Below are 27598 nucleotides of genomic sequence, written 5' to 3' on the forward strand. Positions count from 1 at the left end.
ATGACTCCATCAACGGTGAATAATCAACTTACTTATTTTGAAGGCTACCCAGTACAGTCTGTGAGTGACAATGATGTGAATATGAAAAAGGAGAAGATGGATAATCTTGAGTAGTCTGCACTGACAGTCGACTAAGTCAATTAATAACACAAAAAGACCGTTGGTCGATATAGTGGTAATTCATCAATTATGTCATGTTTTCAAATTTTATTTGCATAAGCACAAACTGTTAGCTTTTATTATTCTTAAAACATCTATTCACACACACACACACACATATATATATATTATATATATATTATATGATTGTACATATATATATATTATATATATATAATTGTTTCCTCACCCCGGTTAACCCGTATGTGTAGTACTTTCTGCTCTAACTCGGGTCTCCTACCAGAGATCTGGGAGTTTGAGCACTCGCCTCAAGATCTTAGCTGTTCCAAATAGCGAACTTTTCTGCAACTCACCTGAGTTGATTGCTGTTGGTATCTGGGCAAGCCACATTTTATGCGATGGTGTTATTGCGCCCAGTGCCCAAATGACTACTGGAATTACAGTTGTTCTTCCATTCCAACATTTTTCAATCTCATCTCCAAGAGGGATATATTTCTCTACCTTTTCTTCTTCTTTGCTGGCTATATTGTAGTCATTGGGTACTGCTATATCTATTATAGTAGCTCTCTTATATACAGTATATATATACATATGTATATATATATATATATATATATATATATATATATATATATATATATATATATATATATGTATATATATATGATGGATATAACGCAATACATGCATCAAACTGAATTTGAGAAATTACCCTTATTTGACACTTTGGATAATATTTTTACATAGTACAGAGCGAAAACTTTGCATAATTTGTTTACCTTATCTGAAATTTATATTATACATGTAAGTGATGTATATTTTATAGGAGCGTCTACTGTATTTTTAAATTTTTAAAGATTCTCTACACTTTAGTTAGTGGTTTTTGTAAATCACCGAAATTGTTAGTTTTATTATCCTAGTGTGAAGAATCATACGGAGTTTTTTCTATAGAGCTCACATGCTGCAGAATTCAAACCATCTCATACCGCTTGATAACATCATACTTTATATATTTTTACTACTGCAATGACGTAAGTCAGCTTGCTTTACTCGCTTTGACTCCTTTTTGACAAGTGAATTGGATAAGCGAAGAGGAGAAGCCATAGTTTCATGTTAAATGGAAACTTATTATCATATAGTTGTTTCAGGAAATATATCAGTAAAGGGTTTATCCAAGTGTCATTCATTGTGTTATCAGACTGTTGAGTCAATGACATCTGATCATAGTGTCATGTCTAAAGTGTGGAACTCAAAAGTCTAACTTCTAGTTTACAATCATTAGTGTATCACATGATAGCTTTAGAAGGTCATGACACTAGTTAATATGATTAGTAGCCGCAAGCATGCACTAAGCCCAACAATAGTTTTCTTGCAAGTGCAGCAAACATCATTTTTACCATTTTTACTTTGTTTATCATTAACTTTAAAATAAAAACATTCAACAGGAAACATTTTTTAAGTTTTGTTGATAAATTGGTTGAGTTTGAATCAGAAAACTTTGAACAATTTTAAGCTAAAAGCATGGTCGATTGATGATATCAGTTGATACTGGCTGCTTAGTGTATATCACGGAACAAACCATAAAAAACAATGAAGAAGCAGACTGTTATAACATTAAAATAAATTCATTTGATTGAGCTGTGGTAGTCTCTTACTTTTAGTAATTTAGTAAAAGTAAAAGAAATCTGAAAAATAAATTTAATACTTTTAACAAAAATCGACTTCAGAAACTTCTTGTGGGTAACTGAAGTTTATCGATGTTTCAAAAATTATAAAATTAAAAAGTTCAAAAGTTGAGTTGGAAGTTCATACATACATTAGCCAACAAAAACTTGACAGCTCTTTGTTCGCTTTTCTATTGCCCTTGCAATTACTTGCAAAAATATCAAATTTACCCATAACACCTGCTTGCAACTGTTGTATTAGCAATGCGTTTATGTGTAGTTCAAACCAACATTAAAGAAACTAATTTTACTACTGGCAAGGTGACTTCAGAGTCAAAAGTACACATAATTGACCACTCAGAGTATTGTTGTGAAATGTGATCCGCCGAGGTGGGCTGTGCTCAGTAAGGCAGAGTAACGAGGCGAGAGTTAAGCCGGTCAGAGCCAAGCCCAGCTGAGCTGAGTAGAGCAAAGCCGAGCAAAACCGAGCTGAGCCAAGTCGAGTCTAATCAAATGGAACAAGAAGCGAGGCTACCCGCTATATAAACCTGAACAATTGTGTTAGAGAGCAGAGCTGTTTTTGGCCTGTTCATTTCATGTACTTGACTATTCTTGTACTCTCTTGAACAAAGCAAAAATACATGTATAAACTTATACATTGAATCTTATACTGGTGGAGTAAGTAAGGGTGGCACAAAACCTTTACAATATCAACTTACATAAGTATAGGTAAAATGTAATTTGTTAAAGTAAAAATTTGTAGGTTGTACTAGTATTCATCAAAACTAATCTGTAACAAACATTCACAAGGAATCTTCTTTCTATCACTTAACAAAAAACAGTTGTACTTAGAAGTATAAAATAAAGTAAGATTTTTAAAGAAAGCAAACAGTTCAAATACATGGCAAATTCCCTATAAAATACAATATAGGATATAAACATATGTATAAATAATTTGATACATTGTAATGATTGTAAATTAGATGTAAAAACTGAAGAAAGTGTGCTTTTCTACATCTTAAAACTTAAAAAACAAAACTCAAAACTAAACTTAAAACTAAAACAAAACTATGAAAAAATTAGTATGGCACAGAAATTATCCAATTGTAAAAAACTCAACTTATAACTTTTACCTATTTGCAAAAATTCATTCTAAAAAGTTTAAGCAAGAAAACTTGCACAAAACTTTTACAGTATTTAACAATTGTTTTATGCAGGTTTATCACACAAAAAAATTGAAGAAACACAAATGTTGCACTTTGTCGTGTTTTTCGGCTACCTTGCCTCCTACTGTCAAACAATCTCTCCGCAAATGGCGGTTAAAGAAATTAATAGCTGTTGTAAGTCTGAGCAGTTCAACCCAAAGAACCTTCACACATACTCAAGCAATAAATTCTGGTGATCTGGCACTCTTTTACTGTCTGTTGATAGTCAGTCCACTCTTGGTGGCAGCCATAGCCTTACTAATCATTGCAGCAATAGCTTTAACTGTGGAAGTGAATTTTTATCTTCTACTCCGCAAAAGGAAGCGTACCAGAAGTTTGCGAATGACAGTTGAAACTTGTTCAACTAATAGTAAGTAGGAAGCAAACGGATAAACAGTTTTTATTAAATGAGGCATAATTGAAAGAAGGAAAAGGCAGCAAAAGTCTACTTAAAAACTAGTTCATTATGTGAGAGTAGAAGGTGTAATAACTAATTATATTCACAATTATTTGAAGTGCTGAAAGGCTGTCGTTGGGTGCAAAAGCTGGTGTGTTAGACTACCAATGCCCTGTGTCAGGAGTTGGTATCTCGCACCATATAATCTTTTTCTAGCCTCCAGCCATGAATTTAGACAAGCGGATGGATTATTATTATTATTATGATTATTATTATTATTATTATGATTATTATTATTGTTGTAAAAGTTTTTCTTCACAGTCGTGTAGTGGTAGGTGACTGGTTGTAGTCCATGTTGAGTCCGGGTCTTAACAAAAAGCCAAAGGATCCAACATCTTCCTCAACTCCACTAAGAGAGAACCTTCCTCAAAATGTGAGCTGTTCCTAAGATGGCCGTCTTCTGTATAGTCTCAAAAGACATATTCACTTCCACCTCCGCCAAGTATGCTACATGCCTCATTGATATTATTCCAAGTGCACCAATTACTATTGGTATCACTTTGGTCTTCACCTTCCACAGTCTGTTTATCTCGAACCCAAGCTCTTTGTATTTACCAATCTTCTCATCTTCCTTCTGTACTACCCTTGTGTCTCCAGGTATTGCTATGTTTATGACCTGGCACAGTTTGGTTTCTTTATTTATTAGTATAAGGTCTGGTCTTCTAGCTTTAATAACCTTGTCTGTTTGCACATTGAAGTCCCATAGCAGCTTGACTTTCTCGTTCTCCAATACAGCTTCTGCACGGTGGTCGTACCATTTTGCTGTGTGGGGCAACTCATGTTTCTTACATATGCTCCAGTGCACTGCACTCTTGCCACTTTGTCTAATAATAATAATAATAATGTATTATTATTATTATTATTATTGATGAATCATCTTATTGTAGATAGACTAGATGAATGCCTGGCTTTGGGGGGGGGGGTAATAATAAAGAAAGTTCTTGCTTAGAAGATTTAGCATTAGTTGCAAAATTTAGTTGCGATTGGTTGAATTTTTTTCCCAAACGAGTTTGAGTAACATAACTTTAAATATTTACTATAATAAGCACAGTTAATATAAACTTAGGCAAACAATAATGGGCCATAATCTACCAAGCAATGAAGTCCTGAAGCCATGAATGATTGACAGGTGTGATGTGTTTGATGACAATTAATCTATTGTAGGCCTATAATAGCCAGTTATATGTGTAGAGTAATGGTCAGGCGCATGTTTGCAAAAAGGGGAGGTTCTGAGTTCAAAATCGGCGTGGTGCAGATTTGTATCAATGTGGTGCATAAAATCTTCAGGGCGATAAAGCGTGTGTTCTGAAGCAATGAATATTTGGGTGGTGTGATGCGTGTGACGACGATTAATCCATTTTATAGCCAATTGGATGTGTAGTGTACATCTCTAAATCTAAAATGGTGATAAGTGTATTAACAACGGAACAGTGCGCATTTTTTAGTTTCTTTAGTAGAAATATGAGCTTCTGAACAAACAATGGCAAGTTATGAACATAAAAAACTGTGCACGATGACAAGTCACTTATCAAAGGCCTCTTCCAGCTTATTTACTGGTTTTTTTTCTGACATGTCCAAACATTTTATTGCAAAATCAATTACAAAGATTAAGCAAAAATGATAAAAGTTTTTGGGAACTAAATGCAGAACTAATGCAATTTAGGTGACTAATATATAATTGTATGTAGGGTTTGCAGTAGAAAAGGTTTTCTATGACCTATAAAGTTCAATTTGAGTTATGGTGTTTCGCAAAAGGAGCAAACATGAATTGAAAAAATGTTTTGCATGGGAATATTAATACTTGATGATGCACTTATAGTATACATAATATAAGACCTAACCCTTTTTCATGTTGCACGGGAAACAATGATAAGGTAGTAAGGTTTACTTTGATTAAGTAAGTAAGACACGCACATAAAAACACCCAAAAACTGTACATTTTGGTAATTCACTTGTCACTGAATTACCGTTCACTCGAAATGTTAGGCTAAAAATCACTAAAATATTGGTCAAACAGTCTAGCCATTCGGCCGAATAGACCTTTTTCCTCACATAAATTTCCCCCATTGCTATATTGGAGTTGTCTTCTTCAAAAGGGTATATTCTGTTAGCAATGAACGGAAGAATATGATATAACAGCTTGTAACCATCAGTCTAGTATTCAGATGCTCTTAATGCTGCAACAGACCGTATAGCTTTTGGTTGTGGAACATATGCACAAATAATATTGAAAGCTAGATTTTGCATTGTTAGAATATTCAGCAAAATATTTGCAAAAATGCCCTGGCCTAGCTGCATATATCAACTGAAAGAAAAATCAGCAACTTAGCCATCAAAGAAAACACATCAGGCTCACAAGCTCATCTAGTACAGATAGCACATCAAAGGGTGCGTTACACTGGGTAACTAACTAAGAAATAACCACTATGAGGTATCTGGTACTATCGTTCAGACATCCAACATTGTTAGCACTTGCTAATTCAGCCTGTTTTGTGATTATTGCGTCTTGATGTACCACATACCAATTGAAAGAAAAGTCGAAAAATTAACTTCTGGCCGAAGTGCACCAGTTCACTATTTCTTTCAGTACTAATTTACTTTGTTTATATGTGGTTAATAAGGTAAACATTTATTACATAAGTGCACTAATAAACCTAAACTATTTTCTCGTTGAAACTTTGCTATAATATCTATTCAATTTTGTACAGTGCAATCTATGTTTGGCCGCTGCTTGAGATGAAAGGTGTCGTAAATTCAGGTTCAGCTGGTGCTTTTCAATCGGCGAGTCTGTCTATCACAGTGGTTCTCAACCTGGAGAGAATTCCCCCCAGGGGGGAATTCCCCCAGGGGGAATTTGGCATTTTAAAGGGGGGAATTTTAGTTTTTAAAATTTCGCATTTTGCGAACGCGCTTTTAAGCCTTAACAAAATCCTAGATGTGTTTTATTTTCTCATTCCTGTTCTATTACATGTTTATTCTGGCTGGGGTTGTAGACCGAGTACCTTTTACTATAAATTCATTGTAATACAGTGTGCATGTAGGTACTGTAAATGTAATAATCTTTGCCAACAATTTAGAAAAATTCCAATAAGTCAGCTTGACCTTAATTAATGACTGTAGTAACTAAGGTCAAACTAAGGCTTAGTTTGGCATTTTGCTGCTCACAGCGCACATGTATTTGACACAAGGACACACTCACTTATCAACTACTGCATCACATGTAAAAGAAAACAAACTGTAAGATTCTTTGTACAAGTATAATTACATATATGCTCACATTATTGTTTCCTATTACCACTCATGTTATGTTTTACTTGCTTTTCTGCAAATAAGTCACATAATCATGCATCTATTATAATAGTAGATCAAATAAAAAATATTCATACAGTCACAGATGATTATTATTGTACAAACAGATACTAAATCGTTTATAATATTTTTCAGCTGCCGCTTTATTTTTACAACTATTAACTAGTGCACGATGTCAAAAGCAAAGAAACGAACCTACACTGAGAGTTACTTGGATTATGGTTTTTTGTATCTTATGAAAAACAATCTTGGCTTCCGCAATGTGTTATATGCCTGAAAACCTTCTCAAATGACTCCATGAAACCCTTTCAGTTGAAACAACACTCGCAAAAAATTCACCCCACAATAGCTGAGAACAACCAGAATTACTTTTAGTCCAAAGAGTGGCAAGTAAAGAGAAGTAGACTTGATGCAAGTGGAGATCTCTATACTCATAGTAATGCACTTATTACAGCTTCATACGCTGTTTCCTACCATATTGCTCAGTGTAAAAAGCCACATACAATAGGAGAGACCCTGATCAAGCAATGTATGTTAGACTGCGCATTAATAGTACTTGGAAAGCCAGCTGGGCAGAATTTTCAAGATCTCCCACCATCCAACAACACTGTGAAACGATGCATTGATGATATTGCTGCAAATATTGAAGAAAAAGTAGTTGCTAAGATTAAAGCATCCCCGTTTTAGGCCGTACAACTTGATGAGTCAACTGATGTTGCCAGCCTTTCCCAGCTATTGGTGTATGATAGATATGTGCATGACACACCCATTGAAGAGGAGTTTCTGTTTTGTCAGCCCTTGCTTAGAACAACTTCAGCAAGAGATGTGTTGAAAATTTCCTTGAAAAGGCCAAGTCAGGTTGAAGGAAGTTAATAAGTGTATGCACTGATGGAGCGCCTGCTATGTTAGGATGTAGATCAGGCATTGTAAAAAAATCAAGCAGAAGAACCCTGATATAGAAAAGGAGTGCATTGCTCCATTCACCGGGAAGCATTGGCATCAAAAACTCTTCCACAAGCGTTGAAATCAAACTTGGATGTGAACATAAAAGTTGTGAATTACATCAAAGCATCAGCACTAAATACCAGATTGTTCTCAGCACTATGTTCTGAAAGTGATGTGGTGTTTACAACTTTGTTATTTCATACTGAAGTGAGGTGGTTGTCCAAGGAAAACATGTAAGGCAGACTCTTTGAGTTACGTCCGAGGTTATGAAATTAAATTCTTGAAGGTAAAGGCCAGCATGAACTTTTAGCAGCCATGAAAGCTGATAACTATGTATTTGAGACTGCATACCTGGTTGATACATTTGCCTCGCTAAACAAGTTGAACTTGAAGGTACAAGGGAGCAATCATCATTTCCTTGCCTTTCATGACAACGTTGGTGCTTTCAAAGCAAAGCTGGTACTGTGGCATACATGAACCTGCGCTGGGAACGCGGTATCCTTTCCCACACTCACTGAATTATTGGAAGACAAAACCTGTTCCTGGTAGTCCAGTGGCAACCCTTATTAAACACCTGTCTGATCTCATAACAGAATTTGGATGCTACTCCCCTGAGCTACCTTGAGAAAAAAAGATGCTCAACATCACACGAAATCCATTTCAACGCACTGTTGAAGAAATTCCAGAGGAGCTACAATAGGAGTTTGTTGAGTTGGTTAACATTTCTGCACTAAAAATTATCTCAGATCAATGTCTATTGACTAGTTTTAGCTCTCAGCAAGAAACATTTCTCCACTTATTGCTGAAAAGGCAATAAAGATTCTGATGCCATTTAGCTGTACCTACCTACATGAAGTAGGATTTTCATCAATGCTGCACCTTGAAAATGAGAAAAGAAATTGGCTTGACCTTGAGAGCAACTTGAGATGTGCATTATAAAAAACAAAGCCTGATTTGTGTAAACTTGTACAGAGGCATCAGCTGGAGCGGTCTCATTAAAATTCATAATCTTACCCCACACCTGTTGAGTGACCAAAACAATAATAAGGTTGACATGATTTATTACTATATATGCTACTCTCAGTTATTTACCAAATAAATACATGTATATATGCTGCTGACCTACATATATGTACCTGTGTAGCCCTTCCAGTGAATACAATATAGTATAGGTTCACACTCCACATTTTCCAAAGGGGGGGGAGGGAATTTGTATTTGAAAATTTTGCAAAGGGGTAAAAGCAAAAAAAAGGTTGGAACCACTGGTCTATCACCATGTAAAGCGCTTCCTGTTACTTCTAGCCAGTTTTCACCAGAAGCATCCGACTTATTGCCATCATCAATTATAGGAAAATGTTTATCTGTAGCCACTAATGCATTTGGGACTCTGCCTTGCAGTGGAATACTGCACAGAGAATAGCCCATGTGTAGTGTAGGTAATGGATTCATTATTGTTGGGGCACCATCAATGAAATGTTTACTGCAGATAACAGAATATTTTGAAGGAGACCAGACTTTTTTAGAAGATGTCTTTCGATTGACTAAGGATTTCCATTGTGCTCGTCTTTTACAGTCGACAGGAAATTTAAAATGAGTAAACGGTAAAGGACACCCACATGAACCTGTACAAAAGAAAAAAAAATATGATAAACATAAAGTACAGAGTAAGCAAAATATGTACAATATGCAATAAGTACTGACTTATACAGCATATGCGAACCTACATGTAATATCAGAGAAGAATTTTTACTTACTGCACAATAAGCATCCCAAAACACTTAAAACTTATCAGTCTAATTTTAAATGTTTTTTCAAATAGTTATATAACCTATTTTATTTCGTTGTTTCAGTGACCAAAAACGTAAACTAACTCTAAATCTAACTAATTAAAAATATAGACCGTTTTCATAACATCGTTAGTTAACATCATAACTGCTAAAGAGATGAATTATTACGAAGACTTGACAGCGAGCGTGATTTAAACTTTTACTGAAGATGAAACTGTACAAATTGTCTGTTATGCATAACATTTGGCTAGGTCCCGCAGCATTAGGTATAAGATTTAACAAGGTTAAGTACATTTACCTATTCTAGTTCATTTAAAAAGCTTTTTGGCATAACAACTTGTCAAACAATGATGACATACGCTGCCAAAAGGTTTGAAGTAGTTATTTTTTTATTATAGTTGTTTCGTTTGATACTCTAAATAAAAAAGGTCAACCATATGCTACATGTATGTGTTGATATCCCATGCTAGTCATGACAATGCTACATTGATGGAATGTAAAAAATACACATATATTAACTCTAAAGGCTGAACAGCTTAATGACAAAAATGCTTAACATGATTGAATGGCACCTTTACAGGGCACTGTCACACTCTCATATGCACTAACTAATCAACAAAAGATAAGGGATATTTCATAACTCTGGCACTATCTATTTATCGAAATTAAATTTAAAATTAAGCTAAAAGTTGACAATTAATAATATAAAAATATATACCATGTTATGTAAACAATTTCTCGACAATATTGAAATTTTGATTACAAGTAGAATATTAAAAAATAGCTGGAAATACTACATACACACCTTGCAATGTTTGATGAACTCTACAGATTTCTTTTTTGTGTTGCAATAGCTTTGTCGTGTTGTTTGTACATTTGTACACAGCACAAGATTCTTTTGGCATGTTTTTTGTTGTTGCACTAATGGTACATGGAGTGACAATGATCACAAACAAACTAACTAGCGGGTGCTAATAATTTTGGATGACTGGCAGATAACAAAATACTATAGCAGCTGCCAAACATAGAGTGCACTGTACAAAATTGAATAGATATTATAGCAAAGTTTCAACGAGAAAATAGTTTAGGTTTATTAGTGCACTTATGTAATAAATGTTTACCTCATTAACCACATATAAACAAGGTAAATTAGTACTGAAAGAAATATTGAACTGGTGCATTTCGGCCGGAAGTTAATTTTTCGACTCTTCTTTCAATTGGTATGTGGTACATCAAGAGACAATAATCACATAACAGGCTGAATTAGCAAGTGCTAACAATGTTGGATGTCTGAACCAGTGAATTTCAACCACTGTGCCGCGGCACACTAGTGTGCCGTGAGAGATCCTCAGGTGTGCCGTGAGAAATTATCCAAGGTCCCTTTTTAAATACAGGTTCCTCAGGCTCTGAGGCAACTTATGCGGTAGGAGTGTTGTATTTGAATGCCAAGGCCTTGATGTAGTAGGCTAAATATCCAGGCACCATGATCTAGGTGCATCTGTACTTTAGTGTTTGATGCATAGTCAATGCATTTAATATCGGCCCACAAAACTCAAAGTCCATCGAAAGCGTTGTGTAGTACAATAAGTCCATCGAAAGCGTCGTTTAGTACAATATGCCTAGTTAGGCACCTCTGATTACTAACTAGTGTGATGAATGTCAAAGTGTCGCTCAAATCAATGATATACAGCCCCTAACTGAACTGAAACAGGATCGGGTTTAAAACTAAGATTTGCTGATCCTCCTTTGGACAGTTTTTGGTTGACTGCTGCCAAGGAGTTCCCCATTCTGACCAACAAAGCTATTCTCACATTGCTCCCATTTTTTACCACATATCTGTGTGAGCTGAGCTTTTCAAGCCTAACTTCTATAAAAACTAAAAGCAGAGTGAGACTGAGAGCTGTTGAAGAAGAGCTTCGTGTCTTTCTTTTATTCCTGCCAGGATATTGGCATTATGTTTATCTAAACAGGCCCAGGTTTCACACTGACTGAGTATCAATAAATTGATGAATTTTATTGTGATTAAATATACTGTTCAGAGTGTCATTTTATAAAATTTTTGGTTAGTGGTGTGCCACAAAAATTTTCCAATGTAAAAATGTGCCTTGACTCAAAAAAGGTTGAAAAACACTGGTCTGAACGATAGTACCAAATGCCACACAGTGGTTATTTCTTAGTTGGTTACCCAGTGCAGCGCACCCTTTGATGTGCTATCTGTACTAGATGAGCTTGTGAGCCTGATGTGTTTTCTTTGATGGCTAAGTTGTTGATTTTTCTTTCAGTCGATATATGCGGCTAAGCCAGGGCATTTTTGCAAATATTTTGCTGAATATTGTAACAATGCAAAATCTAGAGTTCAATAATATTTGTGCATATGTTCCACAACCAAAAGCTATATGGTCTGTTGCAGCATTAAGAGCATCTGAATACTAGACTGATGGTTACAAGCTGTTATATCATATTCTTCAATTCATTGCTAACAGAATATACCCTTTTGAAGAAGACAACTCCAATATAGCAATTGGGGAAATTTATGTGAGGAAAAAGGTCTATTGCACTGTAAAACATGGTTGTGCTTTTAAAAGGCGACTATATATGATTGCATATATCCTATCTATTTACAGCACATTATCACCTGTGAAAACACCACTCATAGTTAAAGCAAATAAATTACATAATTTTTTATTGTATATTTCAATACATCAGAGTCTTGGCTTTCGAATGAGCTATTGTTTGTCATGGTGAGACAGACATTGGTTGGTTTATAGGATTTCCCGAGAGCCCTACCACAGAAATGTTTACTGGCATAGGCTCGGAAATTGTGACTTCACAATTTTCATATGCAGTGTTATGTGCTCTTACCGCCTATTTTATTGCTTACCGCTTATATTCATCAACTACGATAATGACGCTAGCGTCAGCCGAAGATAGGACAACTCATGAGAAATAATGAAGGTGACAAAGGAATCAGTGTCATTAGTTCTCCATGTAGAGATTATTTCTATGATAAATAACTCAGATTCCAAGCACCATACTATGTTTTCCCGATGATATTATGCACTAGCTCTCTCATTTCATTGTGATACTGAGGGTCGTAACCGAGACTCATTAGTTTCAAGCATTGCGTGAACTTGCGAAAGTGCGATTGACATATAGCCCTAGGGCCACGCGACCCACAGGTCACAATAGACCTTTTTCCTCACATAAATTTCCTCCATTGCTATATTGGAGTTGTCTTCTTCAAAAGGGTATATTCTGTTAGCAATGAATTGAAGAATATGATATATAACAGCTTGTAACCAAGTATTCAGATGTTCTTAATGCTGCAACAGACCGTATAACTTTTGGTTGTGGAAAATATGTACAAATAATATTGAACGCTGGATTTTGCATTGTTAGAATATTCAACAAAATATTTGCAAAAATGCCCTGGCCTAGCTGCATGTACCAGCTGAAAGAAAAATCAGCAACTTAGCCATCAAAGAAAGCACATCAGGCTCACAATTTCCTTTAGTATAAATAGTGCATCAATGGGTGCCCTGCACTGGGTAACCAACTAAGAAATAACCACTATGTGGTATCTGGTACTATCGTTCAGACATCCAACATTGTTAGCACCTGCTAATTCAGCCTGTTATGTGATTATTGTCTCGTAATGTAACCCATACCAATTAAAAGAAAAGTCGAAAAATTAACTTCTGGCCGAAATGCACCAGTTCACTATTTCTTTCAGTACTAGTTTACCTTGTTTATATGTGGTTAATGAGGTAAACATTTATTACATAAGTGCACTAATAAACCTAAACAAATAGTTTGAAATGGACACTAATTTCATTTTCTCATTGAAACTTTGCTATAATACCTGATTCAATTTAGTATTTTCCCATTCTTTGGCATTTCGTCACCAAATATGACATCGACTACAATTCGACTTTGTTTGAAACTCAACTAATAAGTCTTGAAGAAGTACAGACATGGACAACTGATACTCTAAAGGAGTACTGTCAAAAACGCGCATGCGGCATCTCGGGCACTCGTCTTGAGCTTTGTTCAAGGGTATATTTCTTGTATAATACTGATGTCTCTGAAAAACCAACATTAAAACAGCGAGAGACATGTAAAAATTAGATTACAAGGCGTTACTGCAAGTAGGAGTAAAGCTGGTGATCCGAATGAATTGAAAACTTGGATTGGGGAACAGGAGAGTATGAAAAAATGGCCACCTCTTTGTTACAATGAAATAGTGTGATTTGTTCTAAAAAATCGGCATTCCCTTTTAAGTAATGCTCTAAAGAGCTATAAAACCGGAAAAGCATACAGCTATTTCTTCAATGACTGGATCCAGGAAGTGTTTTTCTATGACATCAGAGATACAGATGCCTGTTATTTAAAAAGCACTTGTACACCAAGTCAACGAGTGAATGACATTCCTCATTCTCAGTGGATTAAGGTTCTGAAAAGTAGTGGAGTGGTGCAATCAGCATTTTGCTCCTGTGTTGCTGGGTAAGCCATATAAAAATATACTGAGTTTTTTACCTTACATTGCATGTGTGTGCCATTAATGATGAAAGAAGCTATTTAAAGTATATTGCTCCATCTACATGTATATCAAATATGAAATTACATTTCAACATTGCTTAGAAATTCAAGTATTGTAAAAGATCTGACTCCGGTAGCTGAGTCAGCTTTACTTCCTAACAAGGGAGTCACAACCTGAGCTACTGGCCGGCCTTGTCAGAGGCCTGATTGACTTGCCCATGGCGGTCAAGTCAGTCCAAGACAAGAACCCAGTAGTCAGGCCTGCTCCGAAACCAAACCCCCGGCCTGCCTTCTGGATCTCTATCTCAGGCTAGTCTGGATCCGCTAGTGGCTGGTCTTAGGACTGGATCTCTTGTGCCATGGCACACCCGATCGAGTCTAGACAAAGCCGTGGATCGCCCCCTAGCCTTCTTAGAGTCACCCTGGCAGTTCCGTCTGATGGTTGCAATGAGCCTGCTTGTACAATCGGTGAGCCAACCAGGCAGGCGTCAATAGAAACAGTTCGTACGAGTATATAGTAGTTTATTAATGATATCTTCAACACAAGTGTTCACAAGTATGAGTGGAATCAAGCACACCTTGCCTACTTACTGCGCTGGCTTATATAGCCAGCGCCTATAGTCTAGCTCCGCCTATCGATCTATTTATAGCACAAAGGATATGCAAGATATAACAGGATTAGTACAAGATAAACGTATGGTTATATAACAAAAAGAGCAGTTCAGGAATATGGTTATATAATAAAGAGGCAGTTCAAGTATGCGATTATATAACATAAAGGAAGTTCGGGAGGTTCGGGTAAGTGCTAGTGCGGATATATATATAAGTGCAGTAAATGATATACATGTATGTCCCGGTCCTCCACACTCTCCCCCCCAATTGTTTGGCCAAGGGTGAACAATTAAGGGAGTGTTTTCAGCGGAAACGTCGAGCTCGTGCTCTCAATCTCTGAGCTTCTATACGGCATTCCTCGGCCATCCGGATGTAACGTTGGTATCGTTCTTCTTCTCTTTCTGCTCTATGGTTGTACTCTCCCTGCCGGGGCCGTGTGTTCTCGTTGGCCCTGGCTACCTTGCTGCTGACAGGTTCCTGGGTCTTGGCACCGGTTCCGGCATATACTCCAGCGATATCGTCCGCACTGACGTGTATCTCCAGGGCGGTCTCGCCCTCTCCTGCTACCTCCATCCCAGCTCCCTTAGGCGATGTGTTTATCTCCTGACTGATGAGTATCGATTTCCTCTGATTTACCCTTGGAATTACATACTTTTGGGGGAAGGGCTTGTGGACCCGCTCCTCCCTTCCTTCGGCGGTTCGGCATCGGTTTAGGTGGACGCGGAGGTCGGCTTGTCCGTTCCTCCCGTCTTCTTGGCGGTTCTCCCGCTCAGTACACCCCTTTTCTTCTGGTGAATCTGTCCTTAGCCGTTTTTGTCCTGTCCTTCTACCTCGTACCCATCTGTTCCCATCTTTTATGGGAAGGCAGGTTCCAAACGGGGGGCACTCTGCCCATTTCATGTTTGTACAAAAATCGGTATACCACTCTTGATCTACCTGGTATACAATGCTAGGGTGTAGTCGGGGATCCTTGGCTTTCTTTTGGTGCTTGTATATACTAAAGAACGATGATGAGTTTTTCTGACATTTGCACCAGTAGCGCCAGAAGTGTTGCCGTATGTGTCTCCTCACTACCCTACTGTCCTTGTTTCGAAAGCCACAGAGTCTGCATTCCCCCTTCTGGCGGTCTTCTGCGACCTCCATCCTTTCGTAGGAAGTGGGGGAGTACCAGATATCCTCAGCTACTCCTTCGACGGTTTCCCGGTTTCTCCTTCTCTTGGACAGTTCGTTCTCTTTTGTCTGGTTGACAGGAATCGTTGGTAGATTTACCGAGCAGGCTTGCATTGGTCCTGGTCTGCTGTGGTCTGGTAGTAGTGGAGTATGCAACTGGCGCCTCTGGCTAGTCTCTAGCGGAGGGCCATCCTGGAGTGGTTCACCTCTGCTCCTGACTCGAAAACTCTGGCCCTCAGAATTTTGCCGGGCTTGCTTTGACTTGGCTTTGTCCTGGGGCGTCCTGTTTCCTACCAATCGCACCATTCTGGTATTGGTTTATCTCCGATTCTACCGGCCTCTCTCCCTTATATGCAATGGGTGCAATATTTCCCTTGGCTACGTTATTCCCAGGTAATTTTGCTTGATCGACCTCGGTTTCTTCCAGGATCTCATCCAGTTCTGTCAATAATTCCTGCAGTTCCTGATCCTCGATGGCTCCGGTTTCATCTGAAGTCGGTCTCATATTTAATTTCGCGATATAAGTTTGTGGAGGGAGCTGGTTATCTGTCAGCGTACAGCGGTTGAAGTGACTGGAGACAGTATCAACTTCAGAAGATGGCCACTTTCCGGTCCCGTCGTGCTCTTGTTCCTGAAAATTTCGGCCGTCCGGAGTCTGCTGTCGAAAGCTTTCATTGCCGGACGGTTCCTCTCCTCCTTGATTTTCTTCGTCTGCCTCCGTCTCCGCCCCCTTTTCCAAGATGTTTCGGTCAGACATGATTGATTCTGGTTGCTCTTCCACGTGTTGGCTCGAGGCCATCATCTCTTCTAGCTCGGCAATTGACTCTTTTAAAATTTCGTATTGAGACATCAGTTCTAGATTCGTCCTCAGGCCTTCCCTCTCTATTAAGGTTTCCAGTTTTTCCACCATAACTTTGGTAGACTGGTACCGTTCCCTGAGTTCGGCCTGTCTTTCTCCGGCTTCCGATCTTTCGTCTTCAGGGTTGATTTGGTGGCACACGGTCTGGCCGTATCTGATGGGAGGTCCCACCATTCGCTGGGGTCCCCGTCTCGTCTTCCTCCCATACTATTTTCTGCTCCCCTTGGTTCTGGGTTTATTCGCACCTCTTCTTCAGCTGGTGCTGGTATAGAAACGTCGGGTTGGAGCAGATCCCTTTGCCCTGTGGACCCGGAGTTGGAGGTCTCATCGACTGGGGTGTTGTCTGCCTCCCCTTCTGTCAGGTCCTGCCCGGAAGGCTCCACCAGGGTTTCGGGACAGGGCCCGAGACTCGATTCCTCTGGTTCTGTGTTGGATACACCGGGTCGCTCTGTTGCTTCTTTAACCCCCCCGGTAGGATCGTGACTGCCTGAGGCAGGTCCTCTTTCTCTGGCCAGGACCTCCAGAAGTCGTCTCCTGAACGTGTCACTGTCCATATCCGGGGGCGGTTCCATCCTCTCTTGTTCCAGCCTCCTCTCTCTCCATCTAGTGGCACCTCTGATGTTTGGCCTCCTGGTGGGTTCCTTGGTGGCCGGGGCCCTCCCATCCGCTTCCGGGCATGCATAGTATGGTTTTAGTCTCTCCTCGTTTTGTACGGATATTTGCCCTTGTCTTTCCACTTGGTAAGTATGGTTAGGATTACACCTAGTGACTGTATAGGGTCCCACATATTTGGGCTGTAATTTGGGGTTTTCTCCTCGCTGACGTCTCTTGTTGACTAGCAGTACTAAGTCGCCTGCCTCAAACAACGGGGGCTCCTCTTCATCCTCCACTCGGATCTTCATCTGACGTTCCCGGAGGATTTCATAAGTTTCCTCCAGTCGGCTGGCTAGTCTCAGTACGTAGGGTTGTATCGCCTGACCAGTGACTGCAACGGGTTCTGAGAGCTGGTCCGGCAATCGCAGTTCCCTGCCCATCATCATGTAATTCGCGGTTTCTCCCGTGGCGGAGTGGGAGTGCCTCGGAAGGCCCTCATTATCTGCGGTAGCAACAAGTCCCACTCCGTAGGTCCACGGCGCAGGAGCAAGGCTCTTAAGGAGTCTCCTAGGCTCCGATTATTTCTTTCTACAACGTCATTCCCCTGGGGGTGGTATGGTGTAGTCCGTGTTTTGTCTATGTTCCATAGGCTACATAATTCTCCCATGAGTTTAGACTCAAATTGGGCCCCTTGGTCGGAGTGTAATTCCTCGGGTAGGCCAAAATAACAGAACACCCTTTCATCCAGGGTCGTGGCCACCACCGGGGCAGTCGCGTCCGGAATCGCTATTGCATCCTGCCATCTGGAGAAGTGGTCGCTAATCACTAGGATCCACTTATTCCCCCGGTTAGTCACTGGCATTGGTCCCACCAGGTCGACCGCTAACTTCTGCCACGGTCGCCCGGCGTATAATCGGTGTCTGCTCTTGGTCGCGTGATTCCCACCGGTCTTTGCTACCTGACAGATCTCACATGTCTTGATGAGTCGTCTCACGTCGGCATTCAGTCCCGGCTAGTACCAATTGAGCAGTAACCTCTTTACGGTCTTGTGAACCCCGGCGTGGGCAAGTCTGTGCGTGTCCCACATCACCCAGTTCCAATCCGCCCGGGGACATAGGGTACACCATCTGGGGTGGTCGTCTGTCGCTAGTCTGACCTCCAGGACACCGTTAGCGGACAACCTCATGGCTTCCCGTCTTTTATGTAGGATCCGGAGCTCATTACTCCCTAGAGTTATCTCCTCCTCCGGTAGTTCTTGGTCATTTTTTATTGTCCAGTACATCCTAGCCACGGCTTGTGTCCCTTCTACTTGACTCTGCACCAGCTGTCGGAAATTTCGGTCCCCTGGTAACTTAATTGCGGCCATGGTGTCAGACTCTCCTTCCAGCAATGCCTGTTTGCTAGGGCCCCCGTCTCGTTCCTCTATTCGGATACATTGTCGACAGTCGTTTGGGCAGACCTGTCGACTCAGGCCGTCGGCATTCCCGTGCTTGGCCCCTGATCGGTGTTCTAGTAGGTACGAGAATTCTGACAGAATCTCCAGCCACCAAGCCACTTGAGCTGACGGCTCCCTCCTCCTACACAACCAACTCAGGGAGGCATGGTCCGTGCGGAGCACGAACTGTTGTCCATACAAGTAGGGCCGGAAGTGTTTGACGGCTTTTACTACTGCCAGGAGCTCCCGGCGCGTCACACAGTAGTTTTGTTCTGCTGGGCTGAGAGTCTTGCTGTAGTATGCCACCACGATCTCCCTACCTCCTTGGTTCTGAGACAGGACGGCCCCCACTCCCACATTACTGGCATCGGTGTCCAGAGTATATTGACTCTTTGGGTTGGGATATCCCAACACGGGTGCCGAGATCAGGCCTCGTCGGAGGGTCTCGAATGCCTGCTGTTCTTCTTCTCCCCACTTCCATGGCTTCCCTTTGCTGGTCAAGACCGTGAGTGGTTTGGCATTAGTGGCGTAATCTCTCAGGTACTGCCGGTAGTACCCTGTGGTCCCCAGGAAAGCCTGCAGTTCCTTTATGTTTCGCGGAGTCTGCCATTCGGCCACTTCTATTACCTTTTCTGGGTCCGTGGACACTCCTTCCGGGCTCACCACATGGCCAAGATACCTCACTTTCTTCTGGAGGAGCTCGCATTTAGAGGGCTTCAGTTTCAGCTGAGTGGCAGCGAGTCTCTGGAAGACTTCTCCCAAACGGGCCAAGTGGGTCTCGAAGTCCGGAGCTATGACGATGATGTCGTCTAAGTATAACAAGAGGGTTTTCCAATGGAGCCCGTGGAGTACAGACTCCATCAGTCTTTGGAAGGTGGCAGGGGCCGACGTCAATCCGAAGGGCAGTACCTTCCACTTCCACAACCCGCTTCTCGTGGCAAAGGCGGATTTCTTTTGGGCGTCCGGATCTAACGGTACTTGCCAGTACCACTGGTCAGATCTAACGTACTGAAAAATCGGCTTCCCACCAGGGCATCCAGGCTCTCGTCGATCCTTGGAATGGGGTACGCATCCTGTTGGGTGACAGCATTCAGTTGTCGATAGTCAATACAAAATCTCCACCCGCCATCCTTCTTTCTCACCATGACGACCGAGGAACTCCATGCTCCATTGGCAAGCTCGATCAAACCCTTTTCCAGCAGTTCCTGTACTTGCTTATCCGCTTCTGCCTCTTTGAGGGGTCCTAACCGGGGGGGGGGGGGTTGTTGTCTGACCGGCCTGGCACCTTCCATCAGGGGTATGCTGTGTGCTATCCAGTCGGTCCTTCCTACGTCGCCATCATACTTGCTGAACACGTCCTGGTACCTGGTCAGAAGATAGGCCAAGCTCTGCCTCTCTCTTTCGTGCCGGCATCCTGAAAGAGCCTGCCGATACAACTCAACCAGGTGACCTGGGACGGCTTCCCCCGTCCGTATAGCGGCACACCCCACTCCTGATTCGTCGAGGCTCTCTGGTTCCGGCCCAGACCAGAGATCCGTCTGTATGTCCTCTTCTTCAACAGCCGTGTATGAGCCAATGACGTGCCCGGCGCCCAACTCTATAGGTTGACGTCCGGGGTTCAGGCATCATATGGTGACATCACCCCTCTCTCCAGGTCGGTTCAGGCTACAGGCTACGGGTATGTGCGGATCAGAGCCCTCTATCAGGTTCACCGGAACATAATTTTTGGCGGAAATCTTCCCTGCCACTCTTACTTCCGACAAGGGAAGGATAGTAACCTTCTTCCAGGCGTGAACGTTGGACACCATTATCCTCCCGTACTTGTCGGTGCAAGTAAGTTGCCTATCCCCTAAGGAAATGACTGGTCGGCCAAATTCAATCTGACACTTGTGGGAGATCAGGAAAGGCATGCCCAGAATAGCATCTTCGCTGATCTGGCTTACAAGGAAGTTCTCTTCTATAGCCACGTCCCTGATCCTTCCGGCTAGCCTTATCAGTCCATAAAACTGGAGCTTGCTACCATCGGCCATGAGTCCGTACCGGTCATTCTCTTCCAGCTGCACCTTCACCCGCTCCGGCATTCTGTCGAACACCTTTTTGGAGAGCAGGTTAGTGTTGCAGTCGGTGTCTATGCGAAACAGTAAGTCTTGCCTCTCTACCTTTCTAGGTAAGAAGTAGCTTGACTTATGGGGTTTTTCCAAGGCCCCAACCCTTGGCAACCCTTCCTCCGCCGCGGCGGTATCGCGCAACTCTTCCGATTTTTTCCTCCTCGGACATCCCCTAGGCTTGTCCGGTGGTGGACTCTTTTTGAGCTGGTCCTTCAGGCTTTCCTCGGGAGTAGCTGGTCTTGTGCTCTCCCCGTACCGGCCTGTCGGACCCGACACCGGATTCATGTGTTGACCTAGATTCCACTCTCGGAGATGGCCGCCTCGAGTCGGTTCCCGTCCCTCTTTGGGTACAGGCCCCCTGGTGGGGTCGGCTTTGTTCCAGCCCCCTTCACCTCTGGGTCTGTGATACTCCGGTCTCTGGAGATGCTCCGCCATTGCTGGGTCCTCGTTCCATCCCGATCCGGTTGATACGGATCTCTTGAACGGATCAGCGCCGGTGGGGTCATCTCTCTCCGACCTAGCCTTTCTAGGTTCAAGGCGGGGTTCCATCTGGGTCGCAAGCTCCCCCCTTCCTGATCCGTACAGCGTTGGTCTCTCGAGAGCTTCAGTTATCACTGAATCCGCTCTCTGTCCTGACCCTTGCTGTCCAGATCTCTCGGGGTGCTTGGCCCTAGTCGGACCTCCCTTCCGCCCTGGCCTTTCCCGACCTCCGGTTGGCCTCTCTGGTTCTCCGGTATGTCCATAAACTCTTCGTCTCTTGCCCTGTCTCTGGATCTGGTGGAGGTACTGCCGCTGCGCCTGTTTGGCCGTCTGCGGCGAGTCCCGGGGGCTCGCCTCACATTCCCCCCCTCTCGTCCAGATCCCATAGACTTTGGTATGGGTTGTAGACGAGAATCATCTCTGCTGGGGGTCTCTCGACCGGTGCCGGCCGTTCTAGCCGGATGTTGCCAACCTTCCGGGTCAACCCCAGATTCCCTTCGACTTGTTTTGCTAAGTTGTCTGCGTTTTTCGTGTCCGGGTGCCCTATTGCAGCCAGCAGGTAGACCTACTGCTGCGGGCCGTAGGCGTTTCCCAGTTCCTGCTTATAGGGCGTCCCCTGATTTTCTTGTCTCTGCGGACAACTTCTCCTCTGGTGGCCTTCCTGGTTACACCCCCAGCATCTAGCCATCTCCTTTCTCTTGGCCCCGCTTTCTGGAATAGGCTGCGGTCGATGGATGTACAGCTTTAACTTGGCCACTTCTTTGGCTAGGTCTGTCACTGAGGTCAACAACAGCTCGAGGGTATTCGGGGTGGTCCTGGCCACTACAGCCGGCTCTTCGAAGGCCCGTTCTCCTTCGCCCTGCCCTGTCTCATCCGGCTGGACTGCCCGGACGTCCGACCTGAAGGGTTGGGCTTGGTGAGATGCTATACTAGGTCGAACCTGTAAGTACTTGTTCCCTGCTCTCACGGCTGCCTCTAACGTAGGGGTAGGCACCGCTAGCAGATGTCTCTGTAAATAAACATTCCCCAGCGAACCACAGAACGTGTCCACGGCCATCTCTTCTTTCAGGCGATCCGACATTTCCCTAAATGCGATGTCGGTCAGCTTCTTTATTTGGGTGGCGTGCTCGAATAGTGTGGCGTGCTGGTCCTTTTTCAGGCCCTGCAGTTTGGCTCTGGCTTCTTTGGGCGTCAGTCCAAACCTGGCCCGGAGGTTGTTAAATACGGCGTGTATGGTCTGCCCGTGCCCACAGTCCTTAGCCTGCCCTCGCAGTCTCTCTCCGATGTGTAGCAGCGTGGACCCTGGCCCCCAGTCATTTGCAACGGCTACATCGTCGAACTGTCTGATGAAGGCCTCTACATCGCTATTTCTGTCATATTCAGGGGCTCTGAATGTTTCTCTGGGTGCAGGGGGTCCCTGTGTTCCCTGGTTGACGAGCAGTCTTTTCAAGACGCCTGTCAGTCGCTCTAGACCTCCTAGTCCCTCCATTCGGAGGGCTTCCGATCTTTTTGCGCTGCGAGTCCGTCTGGCCATACCTGCGTCGTCTTTAGTCCCTGTTAGTTGTCCTGTTGTGGGTTCAGCATATCCCACTGCTGCCACCAGTGTAAAGGATCTGACTCCGGTAGCTGAGTCAGCTTTACTTCCTAACAAGGGAGTCGCAACCTGGGCTACTGGCCGGCCTTGTCCGAGGCCTGATTGACTTGCCCGTGGCGGTCAAGTCAGTCCAAGACAAGAACCCAGTAGTCAGGCCTGCTCCGAAACCAAACCCCCGGCCTGCCTTCTGGATCTCTATCTCAGGCTAGTCTGGATCCGCTAGTGGCTGGTTTTAGAACTGGATCTCTTGTGCTATGGCACACCCGATCGAGTCTAGACAAAGCCATGGATCGCCCCCTAGCCTTCTTAAAGTCACCCTGGCAGTTCCGTCTGATGGTTGCAATGAGCCTGCTTGTACAATCGGTGAGCCAACCAGGCAGGCGTCAATAGAAACAGTTCGTACGAGTATATAGTAGTTTATTAATGATATCTTCAACACAAGTGTTCACAAGTATGAGTGGAATCAAGCACACCTTGCCTACTTACTGCGCTGGCTTATATAGCCAGCACCTATAGTCTAGCTCCGCCTATCGATCTATTTATAGCACAAAGGATATGCAAGATATAACAGGATTAGTACAAGATAAACGTATGGTTATATAACAAAAAGGGCAGTTCAGGAATATGGTTATATAATAAAAAGGCAGTTCAAGTATGCGATTATATAACATAAAGGAAGTTCGGGAGGTTCGGGTAAGTGCTAGTGCGGATATATATATATATAAGTGCAGTAAATGATATACATGTATGTCCCGGTCCTCCACAGTATTATGTTGATAGTGTGAAGGTTAATTGAAGAGCTTTGGTTATCTATTATTATAATACATTTTATTGTCTATATTAAAATGATACTCCACTGACCATCTATAACCAAGCTATACTATTATTACTCTCTTTGGAGCCAAACAAAGATATCCTGGCCAAATAAGCAAAATTTGGCGCAGTATTGTGCAGATGTTAGAAAACTGAGTTTCTAGATTGTGCATGGGTTTGGTATTGCCATGTCTGTCAAGTTTATTTGGTTTTAGCGTCTAGATGATTTTTAATGCCAAAATCTTTCGCAAAATGTATCAAGTTTGGACTTAACTCATTGATTTTTATGTACAATCAGTGTAGTTCTAAATCTTTTATATAGTATAAACACAAAAGTTAGTGCAACTGAATTATAGCATGTGTGATGTTTATGTCGATTACTGTTGTTCTTATATAAAGTAACTGTTTATTCTAACCTTCTGATATTTAAACGGTAAAATATTTTAAAAATAACGATGGCACATTCAAAACAATAAACATAACTCAAAGATATGGCTCTATTAATTTATTGAAACTGTTAAGTTAAAAAAATAGTTAGAATATTAGATTTGTAAATAGTTAGCAAAAATGTGTAACAAATAATGCATTGCAGTATAATAACTAGCAACTGCAATATCATGATGTTTACAATTTTAGTCTGAGCCAGACATGCAACCATATAGCAGCCCTCATGTTTAAAATTGAGAGTGCATTCAGGCTCGATACCCTAGGACACTTATATTTCGCTAGTATTTAGTTTCGTGAGTAGCACACAGAGTAAAATTTCACTGCAACTTAATTTCGCGGCTCTGATGAGTGCGAAAATATAGTGGTGTGAAAATAAATTCAGTGGAAAAAACATTACATTCCTCAGGTCCAGTTCACTAGTAAGAAAAAAATTCAATTTGGGAATAGTTCGTATTTGTAAACCACAGGTTGAAATGTGTGGATGAGAACGACAATTCAATTTGATCACTTGCTGCCATTTGTTTCTTAGACTATCAATGACGTCTAGGTCCCTCCCGCCGTGACTTTCACACTAGAATCCCAAGAAGAAGAAAATAGATAGGTAACAACCAACTTCACAACCAAAACTGTATAACCCTTACGCTGCCATAAACGCATTTATGCGTTTTCTAGGGGCCACTGACATAAACGCATTTTCTGACTTTCTCAGCAATTGTCTGGTAACCTGATTTTATTATTTGTTGACCACATAACCCACGGTCTTTAAGTGTTTTATGAAATTGACTGTGTTGTCCGAAGATTTCTCTATAAAATCAGCCTAAAACAACGAAGCAATTTTAAACTTTTGTTTGAGAATTTCTAATCTAAAAACGAACATTTTTCTGTGAGTTCATTAACTACCTCGCGTGAGTCATAAAACAGGTAATTAGTTGTTGATGACATAACAGACAATTTGTATTTTCGTGATTATACAGATAATTAAAGTAGAACTTGAAAAATACTGTATACATATCATGAAGCAATATCGGCAATTTCGGTAAAATGGCTGGCACTAGGCCGGTAACGAATTTGTACATGATTGGCAGTGAAAGAGATAATGTGGTTGGACCTGATGAGGGTTGATATTGTTTTTGGATAGTAATAAAATTCATCACTGCAATAATTATTCTTCAATTTTACGAATTCACCTACCAGACTTTCATCCTCATCAGTTACAAATTCGGTGACCAAACTGATATTGCTTTGCCATGCTGCTCAGTTGGTGTATTAGCTATAATGAGTTTACCAGCAATTTCCCATTTATCCTAACCACAGACGAAAGTTGCCTGCATTTCTAATATTACGATTTTATTGTGGATATCAACGAACAAAGCTATTTAACTTCGCGTTTTCGCTCGTTCGTTATGATAGTTTAGTTTCGCTCATTAAATTTTCGTGAGAGGATTACACCGCGAAAACGCGAAAGTTAGATGCCGCGAATACATAAGTGTCCTAGGGTATATCAAATTCAGCCTGCACAAATACTGCCTGTGCCTGGAAAGGACCATCTTCAAGAAAGACTGTCTTTATGAAAGTAGCTGATATGAGTTTTAAGAAACCAAGCCACAAATCTGGCAAAGGTTAGTACTAACAAAATTCAAGCTATGTAATCATTGAAAGTTGTATTAAAATATTGTCTCAGCACTTGCTATATAATGGCCATAGAACATTCGAAAGAATGCTTAACAAAGATTTTAATCAGCTGCTAAATCACTATATTCATAGATAATCACAAACAATAAATGTACAGCAGGTCAGCATGTTCTACACAACATCTTTTTGTGTTTAAATATTTTAGTTTTCAATTATGTAGTCGCAAACTGTAGCATCAAGGCTACTGACTGCTATAAGTGGAGAAATGGCATGATAATCTGTATCATTCTCTCACTATGCAAGCATTGATTGCTAACTACAGACTGCAGATTTTTGGATTAGGCAGTAAACTGCTCTACTCATCTTTGTAAATGTCTAATTGTTGATATCATTTCAGGTGGCAAGGAAAAATCGATCAAAAAGTCTACAACTAGCAGGGTAAAGTTTGGGGAGACACTCAATGAGCCAGGTGTCACATGCCATTTCAAAGATTTTGTAGAATCATTGCGGTCAGCAGTACCGACAGCACTGCTGTTTTTTGCCAGTTGTACACCACTTATTGTCATGATTTTTAGCCTAGTTGGTTCAGAAAATTATATGACTCTGGAGCAAAATACAATAACTGCAAACCGGTACTGCAAACGACAATTAAGTGTTATATGAAATTTCCAATTGTAGTGAAAAAAATGGCATTACAGCTGCAGAACTTATTTATCTGGACTAGCTGCTGCCATCCTATAGTTGGGCCATGTATGATTCACAAAATCCGTGAAAAAATACTTATAATTAAAGTTTTGAATTTTTTAACAAAAACTATACTTGCAATACTTTATATACAAATTTCACTGGTTAATAATTTTGCAAAGTACCCGCAGTGATACACCCAACTAGAACCTTATGTAATGAAAGACATACAATCAACACTTTTCGAGCTTAATCTGCATCCAACCCTCCCTCCCCGCAATTGTGAAATCATCTAGTACACTTGTTTGCATCTTTCTTCTCTTCCCACCACAAGCTTATCAAAATTACATAATTTGACTACTAATCACAACAGAATACATTCAGGTGTTTAATTAGTCTGCTTTTGACTGGAATAATCATGACAATGAAAATCTTATGTGTATGACATTTTTGTCTTTGTTTACAGGGAAACTCAAAACCAGTGCGTCTCAGCCCATTGATGATGACACTATACTGCCTAATGACAATGACTCTCCAGACATTTGGATCAGTTCCATTCGCAGTAGTGCTGATACAGCCAAGACTGTAGCTACTGTAGATAAACTCATTAACTAAATGTGTTTTGAGCGATCAACAAATTTCTGATATCGAAGTTTTTACCAGAGGACAATCTGAAAATGAAAATTGGAGAAGACTGAAGAGAGGTCGAGTGACAGCATCGAATTTTTACAAAATTCACACAAAAATGGAGTCACTAAAATGCGGTCCATCAACAGATTGCTCAAAATTAGTAGAAAGCATCATCAATCCTTCTAAATGGCTACATTTGTCTCAAATATTAGAAGGAGCCAAAATAGAGCCATTAGCTTTAGAAAACTTGAAACTACTGCTACTGCAAGAAGGACGCAAAAATGTAAAAATTAATTCTTGTGGTCTTTTTATTCATAACAAACTGCAATTTATCAGAGCTAGTACAGATGGCATTTGTTCTAGCGATTGCTGTGAGACTAGACTTGTGGAAATAAAATGTCCAGCTAGAGACGTTAATTGCCTCCCTTACCTGCACATAGTTAATGGAGCTGCAAGGCTAAAACATAAAAGTGCGGTAAAAGTGTGTATTATGGCCAGGTTCAGGGACAAATGA

At 41.4% G+C, this 27598-nt stretch overlaps 1 protein-coding gene across 1 annotated transcript; it reads left to right on the forward strand.

The window, feature by feature from the left end:
* LOC137397368 (uncharacterized) lies at positions 1-27598 on the forward strand. Its single transcript, XM_068083659.1, has 5 exons — positions 1-110; positions 13769-13990; positions 24328-24419; positions 26168-26286; positions 27053-27598. Exons 1-5 carry the CDS (start codon positions 1-3, stop codon positions 27596-27598), a joined length of 1089 nt encoding a protein of 362 aa, XP_067939760.1.

This window comes from Watersipora subatra, chromosome 5, assembly GCF_963576615.1.
Source record: "Watersipora subatra chromosome 5, tzWatSuba1.1, whole genome shotgun sequence".
Lineage (NCBI taxonomy): Eukaryota > Metazoa > Bryozoa > Gymnolaemata > Cheilostomatida > Watersiporidae > Watersipora > Watersipora subatra.